The sequence below is a fragment of the Barbus barbus genome (assembly GCF_936440315.1).
Source record: "Barbus barbus genome assembly, chromosome: 14".
Lineage (NCBI taxonomy): Eukaryota > Metazoa > Chordata > Actinopteri > Cypriniformes > Cyprinidae > Barbus > Barbus barbus.
In genome coordinates, this window is record NC_136742.1 from 28,192,405 (window position 1) to 28,211,257 (window position 18,853).

Here is an 18,853-nt window from a genome sequence, read left to right on the forward strand (position 1 = left end):
TAAAAAGAAAAAATTAAAATACACAGTAAAACAAAAATGGAAAAAAATAGTTAGACTTCAAAAATAATTTGTATTAGCTGTCACTGTCTTTTTTTTACAGTCGTCTATGTCACTGACAAATAAGTTTTCCAAGATGGCGAAATATTTCAAAACATCTTTTAATATTTGTATCCATGTTGATAAAAAAAAAAACACGTTTTATACCATTTTTTATAGGAAAGATTTAGTTAATGACTCAAAATAATAATAATCTAATCAAAACTAAAATAATAAATGTTATAATTTATTAATATTGCATTATTATTATCGAACAATAAAAAAACATTTATTTAGTTTTATTTATATCAGAAGTGAGCCATTTAAAAGAATGAGCCCTTTTAAACTATTGTACATTTTGGGCACTTATATATATATATATTTTTTTAAAGTAAATTAAACCTGAGACTGTTGTGCTCAACCGGCTGCGCATGCGCAGTATGAATAGAGCGGCGGCACGCGAGGCCTAGCATCAGCGAACTGTTCTTCCGTCTTATTTTCTCAATGTCCTGTTAATTTAAGTAATATATTGAATCCGAGGGGAAACAACAAACCAAACAAATATGGAGATCGGAACTGAGATCAGCAAGAAAATAAGGGTAAGCCGTTTACAATGTGTTTAGCGTGCTGGCTAATCTACAGCTGTGTTGTGATGAATGCTTCCTGTTAAGAGCGAGTGGCTGTTGTTGCTCGTTTTTTCCTTTTATGTGCATATCTGTTTTATTAAATGTGTTTGGAGTGTTTTTAATATAGTACAAGTTTGTTGTGTGTTTGAATATCAGTGATCTTCACTAGGTACGTTGGGAATGATATGTTCTAAAGTATCATGTGATTGTCATTTGATGCCATGATCGGTAATATATCGGCGTAGATAAAGTTTTGTTTAGTCTTCTCGTGTAATAGTGTAATTTCTTGTTTTTCAGACTGCCATCAAAGGAAAGTTGCAAGAGCTCGGCGCTTATGTGGGTAAGAGCTCACATCAGATATGCATAATTTATTTTTAATCCACTTCTGCATTGTTTCATTAGTTTTCTTTAGTCTTTACATCTGCAAAACAGGAAGTTCTGTGAACTATTTAAAGAATCAAATCAAAGTCACACTTACAGCTGATGAACAATTACATTCTCACTCTTGCACTTTGATTGGCTTTATAGAAGCTTTATATTTGTGTTGCAAAATGTTTGCAGCACAGCTGTATACAATATTGTGCAATGTAAAATTACAAAATGAGTATCTTAAAATTAAAGGAATTCTACTGAAAATGTATTCAAGATATAGATAAGTTTGAGTGTTCATCAGAAATTTAGCATTACATCACTTGCTCACTAATGGATCCTCTGTAGTGAATGGGTGCCGTCAGAATGAGAGTCCAAAGAGTTGATAAAAACATCACAATAATCCTCACCACTCCGGTCCATCAATTAACATCATGTCAAAAGCTATTCTGTTAATTGAAAAGCTTGAGTAATCAATGTTATGGATAGATAATTCATATTCATATTTTAAATAAATAAATTCATATTTATTTATTTAAATTCATAAATTCATATTTTAGCCAGAAGCAAAACTTCTTATCGATGGATTTGTTTCTAACAAACACACAGCTTTTCAATACACAAGACGTTGATTGATGGATTATTGTGATGTTTTTATCGGCTGTTTGGACTCTCATTCTGACGGCACCCATTCACTGCAGAGGATCCATTGGTGAGCAACTGACGGAATGCTAAATTTCTTCAAATCTGATGAAGAAACAAACAAAAAAAAACATCTTTAATAGACTGAGGGTGAAGGTTTTTTTTGGGGGGGGGGTGAACTATTCCTTTAAGTAAAGTAACAACACAGAGTAAACATAGAAAGCAGCAATTATATTTAAACAATAAGAATAAATTATACAAATTAGTTATTATTCAGGGTTAATTTAAATCAGAAGTAAATTCTTCCATCTTCATGTCTAAATGCTGTTGGGTGGGAAACAGGATCTCTATTAAATGATTTCTGCATTAATATGATGGTTCACTGGCTGTGTTCAGATCAGATTAAACATGTTACCGTGTGTCTCTGTCAGACGAGGAGCTTCCGGATTACATCATGGTCATGGTGGCCAATAAGAAAAACCCAAAGCAGATGGCTGATGACCTGTCCTTGTTTCTAGGCAACAATACAATCAAGTTCACCGTATGGTAGGTGAAACACTTCCTATCTAATTTGGGATGTTTGTGGTTGGCGAGATTGTTTAAAAAAAAAAAAAAGTAAAAAATACCGGAAAAACAATATTGTTAAGTATTATTACAACTTAAAATAACTGTTTTATATTTACATTTTAAAATGTAATTTATTCCTGAGATGCAAAGCTGTATTTTCAGCATTATTACTCCAGTCTTCAGTGTCACATGATCCTTCAGAAATCATTCTAATATGATGATTTGCTGCTCCAGAAACATTTCTGATTATTATCAATGTCGAAAACAGTTGTGCTAATAAAGTATAAAACAATGAAGTAAATGCTGTTTGTGTGTTGAAGGTTACGTGGAGTTCTGGAGAAGCTAAGATTGGTTGCAGTTGGTATGTGTTATGTTGGAGATCATGTTTACAGTCATGTCGTGAGACTTTTACATACTATAGTGCATGGTTTTATTTGAACTTTTTTGCATTCAACATTACAGTTAATAACTCGTAGTAATTAAACATTGAATTTTACTGTGACCTATTGACTGGAAAATTTGTCAGATGTTCCATGTGTGTCGGTTTTAAGATTTAATTATATTGAAATATAATTCTGAATTCGCATTTATTTCTATAATTTCATTAGTTTTTCATTTTTATTTCAGTTTTTGTAGATTTCCTGTTAATTTTATTGTCTCAGTTTAAACTTAATAAAATTATCGGATAGTTGCCAAGGCATTTTTTTTATTTTTTAGTGTGGTTAAGTTAGTTTACCAATATTTCTATTTGTTTTGCAGAGCCCACATCTCTCCATCCATCCGTTCTGCACTCAGAGACCAGTATCCCAGCAGAAAACAACAGGAGGGGGGCGGAGCCTCGTGCTCTCGCTGTTTCCAGCTCACGCTCTGATAAGCTGGAGGGGCGAGTCTCAAGCTCCGCCCATGAGAACCGCACCAGGTATTTAATAGTCTCGCGTAGCCAGACCTTCAGACTGACGGCTGAAGGTCTGGAATCTATGGTAGCTTTTATTGGCCAAGGCCCGCCCATGAGGCAGTTTGACCAAAATGTCAAACAACCAATCACATTTCATTTTGTTCAACGTCACGTTTCAGGGCGTGGAAATGTCGCCACAATAACAGACCGGTGTGTAAAACTCTCTGACGTATTTTAAAGATTTAATGCCGCGAACTTAAAATTTTTCACATACTTTTGAAAATTCAGCGCTTAGTTGATCCTGATAAGCGCTCGTCGTCACCGTTGTAAACACGACGACTTTCTTCTTTCGTGAGGGGGTTTGGCGTCACGGCATTTTTGTTGCCAGGCGGAACGTTAAAGAACATGACACACACGTCTCCTGGAAATCCTGTATAATTCAACCAATCTGACGATGACTTCGAAAATCCTGAAGTGTTTCCACTTTTGTGTGCCATATGCATCAGACGTAGTATTTAATTAGCAAATCAGCAAAATCACTGCAAATTAAAGAGAGAGTTCACCAAAAAAGAAAATCTCTTAAGTTGTTTGAGTTTCTTTCTTCTGCTGAACATAAAAGATTATATTTTACATTTTGAAGAATGTTGGTAACCAAACAGTAGCCATTGACTTCCATTGTAATTTTGTCCATACTATAGAAATCAATAGCTCCCATCAACTTTTGGGTGAACTATCTCTTTAACCATTACTACTGATGATAACAAGCTCACCAGTGTTTGTTTTATCTAGCAGGAGAGGCTCTTCTGAAAGACCCTCCAGACTCACTTCCGCTGTCAAACCGCTGATGGAGGCATCGGTAGAAGCTGTGATTGACATCAAGCCTGATCTGGACGATGACCTCATTGGCTATGACCCCCCTGCCTTGACCTCTCAGGCTTTATACAGCCGCTCGACTGCTGATAGGCCACGGCCAGCTCTGGAGTCTTCGAGACAAACTGCAGATGCTTACAGGTCCTCAGACGTCACGAGAGGTCAGGAAAGGTCAGGTTCCAGCCGGGGCTACAGGAGCTCAGTGGAGAGCAGCAGGGTGAGTGAATTTCGATATAGTGAAAGCATCAGTTTAGTCCATGATGCCATAGCTCATCACCTCAATGAATGGCAACCTTCTGGCAGGAACTGTCCCGGAAACGAAAGGCGCCTGTAGCCAGTTCGGTGGTTCGGGTTCACAGAGGTCATGAACGTGGACAGGAGAGTGATGATCTGAATGAGGAGGAGGATGATGAAGATGAGGACTACGGTCTTGCCAGCAAAGTGTCTCTGCCATTGAAACCCGAGCGCAAGTATGTTCCTCTCTGAAATAATGGAAAAGATATTTTTAAAATATGGTTATTAATAATCGATTGTTTACTCTTACCAGATTAATTTGGTGTTTTGTGTGTTTTGCAGGCCTTCTCTCCCACCAGGCAAACAAGCCAACAAAAATCTGATCCTTAAAGCAATCTCAGAAGCTCAGGAATCCATCAATAAAACCACTACATACACAGGTTCATCATATGCATTATAATTAATAAATAACAGTTGGTTTAACACAGTGTAGTTATTTACTGAGCCACACACATGACATATGGAAAAATACATATGAGACACTGGACCACAAAACCAGTCTTAAGTGTCAATTTTTCGAAATTGAGATTTCTACATCATCTGAAGGCTGAATAAATAAACTTTCCATTGATGTATGGTTTGTAAGGATCGGACAATATTTGGCCAAGATACAACTATTTACATATCTGGAATCTGAGGGTGCGAGAAAATCGCCTTTAAATTTGTCCAAATGAAGATCTCAGCAATGCATATTACTAATCAAAAAAATGAAGTTTTGATATATTTACAGTAGGAAATTTACAAAATATCTTCATGGAACATGATCTCTGCTTAATATCCTAATGATTTTTGGCATGAAAGAAAAATGGATAATTTTGACCCATACGATGTATTTTTGGCTATTGCTATATATACATATACCCCAGCGACTTAAGACTGGTTTTGTGGTCCAGGGTCACATATATTGTGGCCTTGAATAAAGAATCTGTTCCTGCTTTTTAGTTAAATTGAAGCCATGAACTAAGAATTTGTTTCTTCTAGTTAGTAAATTGTGGCCATGAAGTACTGATCTCTCTCATTTTGATTTAAGAACATGAAAGAACAAATTATTGCAACGCGGGGCTATTATAGTTAACTAAAACCAAAACTATTAAAAATAATTTTTACTTAAAATAAACGTTAACTGAAATGTAATCGAAACATAAAACTTCATATTTCTTATTTCAATTGAGTAATTCAATTAGTTTGTTTTAATTTAGTAATGTATTTGAATTATTGCAACTTGATGTACTAGAACGGGGGTCTTCAAAGCTGTAGTATTAGTTATTAATGATAACCCTTGTTCTGTATTCTCACGTCTAGTTCCCCAGCGGCAGACAGTTCCTGTAGCGCCACGGACACGTTTGGCGAGTGACGAGATGAATAATGCTGCAATCCGATTGGTCCAGGAGCACCTGCACGCTCTCACGCCCCAGGACACACTGCACAATAGTGAGCGTCTGTTGCTTAAAGAAATTAAGAGTTCATTTGCAAAAACAGATAACTCCGTTTTTAACCATTTTCAGAAATTGTTTTTCATTGTCAATCAAATTGCAGTTGGGTTATTTTGATTTAGGTTAAAAAATCATAAAAAAACATGATTTTTGAAAAAAAAAGAAATGGAGTTATCTGTTTTTGCAAACAAACTCTTCAAATATTGTGTTAACAGTAGGAACAGGAAATCAATCTACAAATTGATTTATTTTCTGTGTTTTTCAGCACAATCCATAGCTTTAGCATCTCGTCTGCAGTTGGAGCTTCCAGAAGAGGACAGTCAAGAGCAGCTCAGTGAATACCGTGAGGGACATGACCTAATTTTGACCTCTGACAACAAAGTCTGTCTTAGGCTGATGATACACGGGGCAACTTTTTGAGCAATTTTGCCAGGCAACTTTTTTTGAGCAATGTTTCTTGGGCACGTTCCATTCACATTGAGAATGGGTAACAAATTTCTATCTGGATATTTTAGATCGGACATGGGCCCTGTGTTTCACCTGGTTGCCTGCTGACTGCAACATTGCTCAAAAAGTTGCCCCTTATATCATCAGCCTTAGTTGTACAATGGAAGTCATTCAGTCACATTTTTTGATGCTCAGTAGTCTTTTGTAGCCAGACTTTTGACTGAACACACACACATAGACAGGAAGAGACCATCTAATCAACATCTAAAGCAACTGACCGTTTAGAATATATTTGAATATACATTATCGTTAAAAAAGATTGGGGTCAATACATTTTTTTTTTTTTTTTAAGAAATTAATCATTTTATTCAACAAGGATGCATTCAATTGATCAAAAGTGACAGTAAATACATTTGTTATAGAAGATTTCTATTTCAAATAAGTGATTTTCTATTAAACTTTCCATCCATCAAAGAATCTTTGAAAAATTACATATTACTATTTTTTGTTTACAAATTCATGCTTTTTTGATCATAAGATAACTGGAATCTTACGACCCCAAGCTTTTGAACAGTAGTGTACTTAATCAGATTTGTTTTTTTAATTCAGAGCTGCAGGTTTTGGAGGCAGCGAGACTCGACGCTCTGGACACACGTTCGTTTATCATGAGGAGACCCGAACTTGAACAGACTCCACCAGTGAGGAGCAGGCCTAGCGCTGTCAATCAAACCGAAGACCCACCCATCACATCCCGAATGGTGCAGGCCAGGTATGACGGGCAGATTTCAAGCGAAAACAATGTTGAGATTCATATTTTTATGCAGATAAACTGCCATGCAAAAGTTTGGGGTCGGTAAGTTTTTTTTATTTTAAGAAATCTCTTCTGCTCATCGAGTCTGCAGTAAATGGATAAATCACAGTAAACACAAATACAGTAAAGCAGAATTATTGTGAAGTATAATTAATATAACCGTTTTCTATTTGAATATATTTCAAAATGTATTTATTACTGAGATACGAAGCTGAATTTTCAGCATTACTCCAGTCAGCAATGATCATATCTCATTCTGTTCGTCTGCAGAGAGAGAGCGGAGGTTGTGGAAGCAGCGAGTCCAAAGTTCATCGTGACATTAGATGGAGTTCCCAGTCCTTTAGCAAACCGCACAGATCAGGACATGGAGCCTGAGGATGAGTTCAATACGACCTCTAACCTTTCTGAAAATAATGGACCCAAACCTGCCGTCCACCTCCGACTCGGCACTGAGTTTCTAAACACTGGTGGTAAGATGAAGATCATGTTTCAGAGGACTTGGAAGTTGTATCTGGAAAATGTAACCTTCCTTTCTGATTTCCCCTGCTCACCCTCATTCTGTCTTTGTCCTGCAGATAGAGTGGAGGACATGGACGTAGAGCCGGTTCAGGCTAAACGACAGAAACTTTCAGAACGCTGCAAGTTTTGGCCTGCGTGCAAGATTGGAGACGAGTGTCTGTACCATCACCCCAACACACAGTGCAAGTGAGAACATATTACCAGCCCATGACTGACAAACCCACGTAACACACAGCATGGTGGACCAGTCAGCCAACAACTTGATTTTTTTTTTTTTGCTTTTATTATTTGTATTCTATTCGGAGGGGGGGTTCGTTCTTTCTTTTTTTAACAAAAAACCCAACAACTAATTAGTCTCTTTTCCTATTCTGTTTTTTTTTTACTAACTTCATTTATTTTCTTAACTTACACCAAATCAACAACTGACTAGTCTGTTTTCCTTTTCATTCTATTTTGTTTTATTATTATTTTTTCAACTTACAGCAATCAACAATGGACTAGTCTGCTTTCTTTTTCTAATTTTTGCATTCAATTGTATTTGTTCTATTCAGTCAATTCTATTAATTATGAATAAATGTCTGTTTTTTTCTTTCCTGTCTTTATCAGTGGTGCTGGAAATGAGTAATTCATAATTAATCATTTTAGACATATCTTTTCATATTCATACATAGTGAAGCGTATTATGCAAATGTCTTTTTTGGTTCCGTTCCAGAATGTTTCCCAACTGTAAATTTGGCAACAAGTGTCTGTTCATTCATCCAAACTGTAAGTTTGATGCCAAGTGCACCAAAGCGGACTGTCCATTCACACACGTCAGCCGCAAACTCAACAGCAAGCCTACAAGAGCAGGTGTGTAAGATGATGAAATACATTGGAATGTGTTCTAAATGGTCGCTGACCTTTAAACTGTGACCTCTGACCCTGCAGATCCGGCTCCAGCCAGCACCGTGTGCCATTTCTTCCCAGAGTGTAAAAAGCTGGACTGTCCATTCTACCACCCCAAAGTGAGTCTTACAGCAGCCCGTTTCACTTCAAGGGATAGAGTTCTGTTTATGTGGAGTTTAAGAACTTCAACAGTCTCTGAAATGTCAAATAAAGCAAATGTTTCCTCTTGTGCTCCTGCTCTTATGCACATTATTCCAAATGTAGGTTTTATGAATCTCTCTTATTATTTTTATGCATTTTAACTTTTATTCAAATGCTTCAAATCCCTCGTTTTGTTTGTTTTTCACAGCCGTGTAGATTTGCGGCGCAGTGTAAGCGAGCGGGCTGTACTTTCTACCATCCAGCTGTGGCAGTGCCGCCCAGAAGTGCTTTGAAATGGACCAAAACACAGAACAGGTACCACAAACTCAGAGACTACTGCAGCAAAGCCTATAAAAGGCACTTGTGACTCAAATATCTGTAAAGAGCAATTGTCTGTTACTTTTCCCACAGTTGAGAAACACTCAAGTGAATGATCACGGCTGAGCTGCAGCTTTTCTACGGTTCATGTAGAGCTCTCTGTCTCTAGCATCATTTTTGTTGTGCTTTTTGTTTGACAAATTTTTAAAACAAATGAGTTATAAAATTGCAAGTTTCTGTAAGCTGTAATAATATCTTTGGTGTATTAAATGTCAACAATACACTCACACAAATGTTGTCTTTACTCTGTACTTATAGATCAGTAGCTTAAATATTCACTCAATTCACAATCACAGAATCTTGAAAGCCTATCATGGGAGTCAGATTCTTTATTTTCCAGTCTAGAGTTCATGATCTTCAGGGTGGTAAAGTTCACTCATCAAACGGTAAGTGTACGACGGAGCGTTTCCACCGATGTTTGAGATGAACAGTGTGATGAGCTCTGGAGGGACGTAGTCGAATACCGGACAGTGAGCGTTGACCTTAGACAAGATCTCACCTGGAAACAGAAAACAAGTTCATGACAAGTGTTGCTCACAATTTTAACAATGACTATTACTAATACAAAAAGTAAAACTAGTTCTTGTACAGTAGAATTACTGATTGTCCATAAACAATGAAGAGTTTTATTCATCAGGACTGATTTGAATCAACTGCAGTGAATGGGTGCCATCAGAATGAGAGTCCAAACAGCTGATAAAACATCACAAGTAAAATCCACACCAGTCCATCAATTAATGTCTTGTGAAGTGAAAAGCTGTGTGTTTGTAAGAAATCCATCAAGACATTTTTAACTTCATACCTTTGCTTCCAACTAAAATATAAGTCCTTCATCCATAATATTGCTTTTTCCAGCTTTTCACAAGACGTTTTCACAATGTTAACTGATGGACTGGAGTGTGATGTTTTTTATCAGCTGTTTAGACTCTCATTCTGACGGCACCCATTCACTGCAGAGGATCCATTGGTGAGCAAGTGATGTAATGCTACATTTCTCCAAATCTGTTCTAGATCTTGGTCTGAGTAACTTCAAAGCAAATTTTCGTTTTTTTTCCTAAACTTAATTTCAGTTTTGAGGGTGTTTAAAGGAGTAAAATGTTGCTGAGTGACAGTACCTTCAGTAAAGGGAAGCACTTCATGTGGTGAAACAAATTTATGAAATGTATCCTCCTCATTAGGAAACTACAACAACAAAGATGCAAATGAAACCTCAAAAACAGCATGTACAAGATCTTATCTACTGACTTTAATTTAATGAATTGAATTGTGTAAGTGTGATTGTGCGGGGTGTCGGATACCTGCGGCGAGAGCTTGAACATGGGAGCGCAGACGATGAGAGGAGTCGAATGATGCTTGGCAGCCAGAGCCAGTGTGTGTGTGCCGTTAACCGCCCGCAGACCCCCGTTAGCCAGAACCGTCTGTGTGCCAATGATCACCTGAACAAGTGATTCAGCCCAGTATTTAGTAATAATAAACTAGAATCTGTGTATGACTAACATGTAACACAATGGCCGTTTCTCAAAAGCAAGGCTGCATCCTTCGGAGGTCACATTTGTAGGCTGCATACATCATAAAGATCATCTCATTTTAGAATATTAACAGTTATAAATGTCCATTATTCTTGGTTAAGCGTAAATTGTTGTAATATGCTTATGACTCGTGAATATAATGCTCAGTTAACTGAATTAAAGCAGGATTGATGACGTATACAGCCTGCAAATGCGACCTCCGGAGGATGCAGCCTTCCATTTGAGAAACGGCCAATGTTTTACAACATATAACATTTCCAGTTGTGTGATTCTGGATCATTAAATCAATGCATTAGGCTTCAATTCATAATTTCACCTTGTTGACTCTTGACATTACAGCGAAAATGGCCGCGTCTGGGATGACCGTTGTCTCAATGTCCTCTTTGCAAAGATTTGTGGCCATTTCATGTCCCTGATGGACAAAAAAAGTGAAAAGTTTGAGTTGAGTCAAGTTACTATGAAGGACCTCAATTTACAACACCACTTATTACACTTGCTTAAAAACCAACACCAATTTGAAGTTAAACACTTAAAACATTCATATAAAAATAGTACTAATAATATAAATACAATAGAAATAATTTAGATAATACTATTTCATTTGTATTTAAATGTCTATAAAAATAGTAAAATGTATTAATGAAACATTAAATTTATTTTTTCTTTTAAACTTTAATAATTTACAATAATTATTTATAGTAAAATCTAATACGTATTCATTAATAATAAGTTAATGAAATGTTGGTCAATTTTATTTATTACAACAGTATATTTTTAAATATCTATTAAGTACAATATTGTAATGTTAAATATTAAATAGAATTTATTAATGAATCATTATGCATTTCTTAATAAATCATGATAAATAATGTTAAAATGTTATATAATACTATTATTTAAAACAAAATGAATTATCAATTTCAATAATAGTACATAATGGTTAAACATGCCTTTGTGTTACTACATGGTTGAACATGACCGTGTTATTAATTTTTGGCTGTCCGTTCAATTATTTGCCAGTAATGAGATGTTTTCGAGAGCTGCTTTAGTAAAATATAATGGATGTAAAAATGTACTCACTTGACAGAAGGGCGCACACTCTGCAACGATGACGTGAAATTTGCGTTTCCTCGCCGCGTCTTTCAGGAAAGCTTCCACAGTTCTGGAGCGGCCGATGGTCATGATGACCTCGTTAGAGTGGATGTGTTCCAGAGCCTGCATGGAGATGTTGTCTGTGGTGCCCTCTAAACATCACAGGCATATTTAGCATTACAATAATATATAAAAAGCTCTCAGCTCTCTGGATCAAAGCATCTATGGATTCTCACCCAGTTCTGTCAGCAGTTCGTTGATGGCTTCAATGACATTGGCTTTGAGATGAGTGAAGTGCTGTCTGAAGTTGTCTTCGCTGGATCCTCCAGACGTCAGCAGCTTGTGCAGAGATTCCTGCTGATCCGTCTCTTCACTGCTGCCTCTGGACCTGAGGAGAGGTTCAGACTGTTCATCTAAAAATTACAATTGTTTACTCCCTATCATGGTCCAAAACCAGTATGTTGATATTCATCTTTTTTAATTTTGCCAGAAAACGTTTTGAATTTTTATGTTAATGTAAAAAAAATCTTGTCATATAACTTGTATTTGTTTGTTTGCTGGTTATACTTATTTTTTTTTAATTGTTTTTGTCATGAAAATAGCCTAAGATGCTGACATGGCATTAAATTAAAATATACTACTACTACTTTGTAACCTTAAAGCTTCACTATGTAACATAAAACGGCACGTTATTTGCGGAGGAACATTGATTTGGTCGCTATGCGAGTTGTGCTTCGGCGGCTCCAATATTCTGCGCGGAGGAATCTGATGGCTTGAGACGCGAGCTGGGCTCATGACAACAAATTATCACTTTATCAGAGCAAATGTCACGAATAACATCAAAACTCGACCAATAACGAAAGAAAGATGGATATCCAATATGTCTCATAAGCAGGTAATTATATGCCGCTGTTGTTTAGAATTGATAAAATAAGTTGTTTTAAAATAACGTTACAAAATATCCATTGCCATTTATAATCACATAACGATGGAAATTATAACTTTAAGACTATTTCTAGGCAAACAGACCGAATAGTAAATGGTTTAGAGATGTCAGGGTAAACCATACACATTGTTTTGTAAAGAGCAGATGTGATGCTGAACAAACTATATGTTGATCAGGGTTTTATGTCGTTTTCGCCTGCGAGGTTCAGTTATGTGCAAGTATATAGTTTCCCGGGAAATCTGTCCCGACAACTTTTTTTAAATTTAAAAAAAAATGTAGCCAAGTAGCCAGAATCGGGGTACAAGCACCAACAGCTCAAGCATACATCCACCATGTATCTTTCCAGATATGACTGATCATGTGATTTAGGGTTTGATGAAACCGCTTACAAAACTAGTGATAGTTACAAAAGAGACCACCGATTTCAAAAGGAAAAGGTTTATCCAGTTTAACCAGACCTCATCTGTCATTCACACTGAGAAAAATGCTGAAATTTGATTGGCTACCATGTTTGTTTTTTGACTGTGATATTTAAAGAAAATATTAGCTGGTGTACCAAAGATAATGCATACTAATAAATACAGTTTTCATTCGCTCCTGCAGGTTTTGTATATTAGTGTTAGGAAAGGGGGAATTAAGTTATAAGGTTGGTTTCAGATACCTTGCATATTCTTCTCGGATGATCTTTAGCACCCTGCGGACCATGTTACCGACGGTGGTCTCAGACGGCTGTGCTGCTGTCATCCGCCTGCCCTCCTTCCGTATGATTTCCATCAGCTCACCTGAAAAAACACACCAAAGACTTCAAGATACTGTAAACCAGAGGGTTTCAAACGGGCCGACCCCATAGGGCAGGGATCCTCAAATCTGGCTTGCAAGATCCACTTTCCTGCAGAGTTTAGCTCTAACCCTAATCAAACACACTTGAGCAAGCTAATCATCGTCTTCAGGATCACTAGAGAAATCACAGGTAGGTGAGTCTGATCAGGGTTGGAGCTAAACTCTGCAGGAAAGTGGATCTCACGAGCCAGATTCGAGGATCCCTGTAATATGGGGTCACAAGAAAGTGCTAGGGGGTCCAAGAGCAAATGTAAAAAAAATAAATAAATAAAAAAAGGTGAAGAGAAATAAGATTAAAATACATTTATGTGTGTGCAATGAAAAATTTATGAAAATAATAAAAACAAATATTCCAATACATATTAAAATAAATCTTACAAATAAAAATGTTAAAATGAACAACTATATATGTGTGTGTGTGTGTGTGTGTGTGTACAGTACTACAGTAAGTAAAAAAATGTAACTAATGAAAAAAAAAATTACTGGAATAATATTTTACATATTTATGACATTCATTTGTTTTTCATAGCGTAAACTGGATCTTATTACAAGCAAATATATAACCGTATTTAAATTTTATAATGGGGTCCCTCAGGAATATGAAAGACTGAAGAGCTCTGCTGTAAACCACAGGCAGGAACAGGGAATGATGAAAGTGAAGTCGTGTATCGAGCAAGACAGGGTTTTGATCCGATCTCGAGTGCTTACTCACCGGCGTTGCTCCAGCGAGCCTGCGCGGTGATTCTGCGGAGTAAAGCAGTCGTTTTTCGGGCAGTTTCCGCGGAGCCCCGGAGGGATCCTGCCCCGCTGCCGCAGCGCTTCAGCTCGGACAGAAACGACTCGATGCGCTCGGACAGATCCGTCTCTTTATCCGCGCCGGGCATTTTGACTGGTGTCTCAGTAAAGCGCTGTTTCTCCTGAAAGCTTGAACAGAACCTCCTCCGGTTCATGAATCCTGCTCTTCTTCTGTTATTTATCGGCGATCAGGACTGAGTTGTAACAGCCCCACCAACCGTCCATCCAGATCAACACTTAGCAAGTGCTTTCTGTTGAATAGATTATTATACAAAACAAATTGCTGCATGTAAAACCCAGAAGGAGCCTATTAAAATAGTTTGCATAATGCACAGTATATTATTCAGCATTTTAATATATGCGCTGCTATGGCTATATAAAACATGCTGGTTAATGATTGTTATACTGCAGTTCATAGTTGGAAAGATTTCTCTTACAATTTTATTCCTCTTTATTTTAATTCAAATAACGTGTAAATTTCATTGTTTTTCACTTATTTATCCACTTAGGAGCCTTTTAGAATATTATGCAAACTTAAAATATTTTTAATTTATTATTGTTAATATTTAAATTGTATTTGTTAATAACTCACAAACACTTAAAATACTTTACTAACAATTTTTATTGAATGACAAGCCAATTCTATTTCCAAAATCCACGTTCACCAAAATTAATTAGAATCAAAAACATTGCTGTTGAAAATGATTGAACACTGGAGCGAATCATAACAATAGTAAATCTGATCCAAACCTTCCACCCAGGACTTGTGTAACCACTTTTCCATAAAAGCATTTGAAAAGGAGAAAATGAAAAATCAAAGTCTAGTTTGAGCTGTCGAATATGGGTAGATCCTGTTACAAATCAAACCAGAACTGATGGAGCAGCGATGGTTTAACCTCAGGCCCACTGCAGGAGTTCTGTTGGATTGAACATTTATTCAGTCTGTGGAGAAACTAACAATCAACAAATAAAGACTTTAATCACAGATGAACTTTCCCATAACAAGCAAACTAAAAAGAGATGCTGCCCCACAAAATAAAAGCGCTTAAAAATTAGTACATTTCTCAAAGTCAGAATGATATATGACGAAGCTCTGATGTGCGATCGCTCTCTCTTCACTTGCAGTGAGTGGGACTTCATTTTGATAAAATGGCTTTGCATTACCAAACATAAGTCTTTATAGAAATAATAGACAGCTTAACACATCAGTTTGCAATCTGTTCATGTGAAAATCATTCTATCCTTCAGAATAACAGGTGGAACAGATTACAGTAATTAACACACATTCAACGACCACAAAGTTTCTCTCACAGGAGCGTATCTTGTATCAGTTATAGGGGCTTGTGCTGTCATTTAGTATAAATACAAGAAAATAAAGCAAAATAAACTGAAAAACTGGGTTTTTTTTCCAAATTATACTGAACAAGCTTGTATCAAAAATGTACACGCACTGAAAGACAATTTGGCCGCCAAGCATCAATCGCTTCCCAGAGAATTCCCGTCCACTCCCGATAAACTTCAGGTCACCTGCGGCGACTGGAATAAATCGCCGAGGCAAAGCAAAATGTCAGGGGCCGGAGGTTCTGATGTCAGGAAGAAGTTCTGGGTCCTTGAATTTACAGGTGGATTTTACTCAATGAGCTTCTTGGCTTTGAAGAAGCGGCGCAGGTAGAAGACCTGCCACGTGGCCAGACCGATCAGACAGCACATGGAGAAGATGCTAAAGTACAGCACGCGTGTGTTTGTGGACTCTGCAAAACATGAGAGAACGTCAGAGCTCATGTTGATTCGTTTACCAGTCACATTTCAGCTGGAATTAAACTTCAGTGGGATGCTTTGCTGGTTCTTACCGTTAGTATCTCTCATCTCTTCCTCTCTCTTCTTCATGTAGGCAAAGTCATTGACAATAGATTCTGAGAGATCTTCCAGCCGACGGAGTTCAACTTCCAGGGGCTTCAGTTTTTCAACCTTGGCAATCTGAACAAACGAAGAATGACTTCAGACGGACTAAACAATCAAAGCATTGTAGACAATCTCCAAACGCGATGTACACTACTGTTCAAAAGTCTGGGGTCAGAAATCCATTAAACGTGACAGTAAAGCCATCTAGACTATTATAAAAGACTTATTTTTTTTGCTGTTTTTGTTTTTTGAAGTCATCAAAGGAAGCTCAGAAAAAAATTTATCTTGTTCTACAAAAATCAAGCAGCACGACTGTTATCAACATTGAAAACAATAAATGTTTCTTGAACAGCAAATCGGCATATTAGAATGATTTCTGAAGTGTGATATACTGATGTGAAGACTGGAGTAATGATGCTGAAAAATAAGCTTTGCTTCACAAATTATGTATATAATAGAGTTGTTTTAAATGGTTATAATATTTTACTGTATTTTTAATCAGATAAATGCATCCTTGGTGAGCATATAATATTAGCATAAGCATATAATAAAATTAAATAAAAAGACCTCAAACTTTTGAGAAACTTTTAAGCATGAGAAATCAATGCACACAAACCTCTTCATAATTTTTGGCCTCAACACCATGCTTCATGTCCAAGTTGATCTGTTGGTCAGGAACTCTTCCAGTTCCTAAATAGAAGAAAAAAGTAAAATGTACAAATTCAGAATCGATTTGTATCATCATCATATCACCTTAAGCTGAACATATGTCAGCAAGGTGCTATCAGAAAGTCTGCAGATGGGTCAAACACTCACCCATAGGTGTCTTGCTCTCGAAGCACACCTCAAACATGTCATAGTCCTCTGTGGTGAAGGCAAACTTGCCTTTGTTTGCATCTTCTTTCACATAAAGGATGTGTCCGGAGGAGTCTGTGATCTAACAGGGTCACAACATTGGAGATTCAGTTACAGCCTAACATGCAAAACAGCTATGTGTATTACAAAATATTATAATTCAATTGATATTTAAGCAACACTGATTAATAAATTTAGTTATGTTAATCCATAACACTTTCTCTGTGTGGGAGTAAGACTGACGTGTTACAATGAGATACGGAGAAAACACATAAACTTTCTTCTTTACACGCTTTGTGTTTCTAAATAAAGGCATAGGGTGATTTATATAACTCATTTGGTTTATTTAACCAGGTGAATGTTATTAAAAACGAACTATAATGACTATTATATCACCGTCCAACCAGGAAGCGCCATGTAGCCTAACATAAGGCCTTGCGTTTAAACTCACAAAACAGCTACAATCATCACGAATTAACTAAAAACTCCCATTAAACGTAAAGTTGCGGTGGAAGGCGACTGTAACGACTGTTTGTGCGGATATTTAAATCGTTAATCCGGTATATGTGTGGCGTGACGTCACCTTCAGGTTGGTTTTCGCGTTTGGCTGCTCGCTGATCTCGTATTCTCCGGTAACGAGCACGTCTTTATGGATCTCCTCCCGTAGACACTTCCTGCTGCGCACCGGCATGTAGAATGAGATCGACACGACCGACTGAACCACAAACAAGAGTGAGAGCGAGAGCGAGAGCACACGGAACCGCGCCATGACGAGCTGATCGCTCCACTACTGCAGGCCCGGATCGAGCTGCGCACTGCGCATGCGCTCTGACTCCGCGCATGCGCACTGTTTCTGCGAATCTACAGCGCCTGCTTGTGGAGACGCAGGGAGTAGCGCAAACGTCCCTAACACACGTTGCACGTCCAAAACAAATTATTCTTTTACATTTTGAGACATTTTATGCATTCTGAAGCAAGGTCCGAAACTTACCGTGACTTAGGCAAAATAACCCTATTATATAACAAAATGCAACAGGTATTCAGTTTGTGGGGGCAAAATAATGCTCATGTGAAGTTCGTTTTTGTGTATATTTTTAACACCTATTCTATTCTATTAAAGCCTCAGCAGCAGATACTGTAGTGGCTTGTAGCTGTGAGTTGTTGAATGTTGAATTAAGTGTTTTTAATGAAAAAAGACCCAAATAATCAACGTTGAAAACTGTGACAGAGTGAAGATTTTATTTTTAAGTGCTATGATATTGTGGCCGTGCATTATTAACAACTACTTTTGTATTTATTTATTTATTTAATAGGTAACAGCCATAAATATTCACATTTAATTTCCTTCCTATTAATGAATTCAGTTGATGTATATGAATAAATGGACAAACACTGTATGTATTCTGATTAGAAAAGTAGCCTCATCAAGGTACAAATATCAAATATAACATAGGGCCTATTTATATTTTTGCCCTATTTTTTTGCACTATATTTTTGGTCTCCTTGTTTGAGGTTTTGCCATATTATAAACCTGCTCAGTCAACTTTGAGGAGATTCGGTCAGGATCATCAGACCAAATAAGAAGTCAGACCTGTATTGGAGATTACTTTAATGCAGTGCTCCAAAAAGGAAAATTCTGTCATTACTTACTCACCCTCATGTCGTTCCAAACCTGTAAGACATTCGTTAATCTTCAGAACACAAATTAAGATATTTGTGATTAAATCTGAGAGCTCTCTGACCCTCTCAGACAGCAATGCAACTGTAGGGTCGTTGGACAGGAGGTAAGAGTGGAACAGAGTAACAGGGGCCCTGAACGTGATTTTGAGGGGGCCCCATAGCAAATTCAGTGCACAGGGCCCAAAAGTGAAGGCCCTATGCAACTGGTCCCATTCCTAGAAACATAGCAAGAATATCGGTAAAACAGTCCATGTGACATCAGTGGCTCAACTTCAATTTTGCAAATCTATGAGAATAAATC

General features: G+C 37.1%; 3 protein-coding genes across 4 annotated transcripts; 1 reads left to right on the forward strand and 2 right to left on the reverse strand.

Moving 5' to 3' along the window:
* Positions 1-384: 384 nt before the first annotated feature.
* On the forward strand, positions 385-9,143 carry LOC306879858 (zinc finger CCCH domain-containing protein 14-like). Of its 2 annotated transcripts, none has more exons than XM_079433077.1 (17): positions 385-635; positions 960-1,002; positions 2,105-2,219; positions 2,561-2,601; positions 3,000-3,159; positions 3,925-4,222; positions 4,309-4,475; positions 4,582-4,679; positions 5,602-5,730; positions 5,998-6,075; positions 6,789-6,948; positions 7,261-7,460; positions 7,566-7,695; positions 8,222-8,358; positions 8,437-8,513; positions 8,744-8,850; positions 8,947-9,143. In XM_079433077.1, the coding sequence occupies exons 1-17, from the start codon at positions 600-602 to the stop codon at positions 8,948-8,950; spliced, it is 1,980 nt and encodes a 659-aa protein (XP_079289203.1). In that variant the 5' UTR covers positions 385-599; the 3' UTR covers positions 8,951-9,143. The 2 variants fall into 2 exon arrangements, with proteins under 2 accessions (XP_079289203.1, XP_079289204.1); XM_079433078.1 differs by having other exon boundaries at positions 464-635; positions 3,928-4,222.
* On the reverse strand, positions 8,352-14,368 carry LOC306879859 (translation initiation factor eIF2B subunit beta-like). Its single transcript, XM_079433079.1, has 8 exons — positions 14,033-14,368; positions 13,142-13,262; positions 11,771-11,922; positions 11,523-11,686; positions 10,759-10,854; positions 10,212-10,349; positions 10,029-10,095; positions 8,352-9,412 (listed from the first exon to the last, which is right to left on the reverse strand). Exons 1-8 carry the CDS (start codon positions 14,268-14,270, stop codon positions 9,255-9,257), a joined length of 1,134 nt encoding a protein of 377 aa, XP_079289205.1. The 5' UTR covers positions 14,271-14,368; the 3' UTR covers positions 8,352-9,254.
* A 160-nt stretch (positions 14,369-14,528) lies between these two features.
* Positions 14,529-17,730, reverse strand: LOC306880442 (transmembrane emp24 domain-containing protein 10-like). The gene is made up of 5 exons (XM_079433942.1): positions 17,456-17,730; positions 16,834-16,954; positions 16,634-16,707; positions 15,966-16,092; positions 14,529-15,866 (listed from the first exon to the last, which is right to left on the reverse strand). The coding sequence occupies exons 1-5, from the start codon at positions 17,639-17,641 to the stop codon at positions 15,745-15,747; spliced, it is 630 nt and encodes a 209-aa protein (XP_079290068.1). The 5' UTR covers positions 17,642-17,730; the 3' UTR covers positions 14,529-15,744.
* Positions 17,731-18,853: the final 1,123 nt, after the last annotated feature.

What these genes read in the sequence shown, in the direction of transcription:
- LOC306879858 (XM_079433077.1), top strand. Translation starts at nt 600, where the DNA reads ATGGAGATCGGAACTGAGATCAGCAAGAAAATAAGG. An exon ending in GCCCATGAGAACCGCACCAG is followed by an intron (nt 3,160 to 3,924) that starts GTATTTAATAGT and finishes TGTTTTATCTAG; the next exon opens with CAGGAGAGGCTCTTCTGAAA. An exon ending in CCATTGAAACCCGAGCGCAA is followed by an intron (nt 4,476 to 4,581) that starts GTATGTTCCTCT and finishes TGTGTTTTGCAG; the next exon opens with GCCTTCTCTCCCACCAGGCA.
- LOC306880442 (XM_079433942.1), bottom strand. Translation starts at nt 17,641, where the DNA reads ATGGCGCGGTTCCGTGTGCTCTCGCTCTCGCTCTCACTCTTGTTTGTG. An exon ending in ACGCGAAAACCAACCTGAAG is followed by an intron (nt 16,955 to 17,455) that starts GTGACGTCACGC and finishes TGACCCTGTTAG; the next exon opens with ATCACAGACTCCTCCGGACA. An exon ending in AGAGATGAGAGATACTAACG is followed by an intron (nt 15,867 to 15,965) that starts GTAAGAACCAGC and finishes CATGTTTTGCAG; the next exon opens with AGTCCACAAACACACGCGTG.
- LOC306879859 (XM_079433079.1), bottom strand. Translation starts at nt 14,270, where the DNA reads ATGAACCGGAGGAGGTTCTGTTCAAGCTTTCAGGAGAAACAGCGCTTT. An exon ending in CGAACTGCTGACAGAACTGG is followed by an intron (nt 11,687 to 11,770) that starts GTGAGAATCCAT and finishes TGTGATGTTTAG; the next exon opens with AGGGCACCACAGACAACATC. An exon ending in AGTGCTTCCCTTTACTGAAG is followed by an intron (nt 9,413 to 10,028) that starts GTACTGTCACTC and finishes TTCTGTTTCCAG; the next exon opens with GTGAGATCTTGTCTAAGGTC.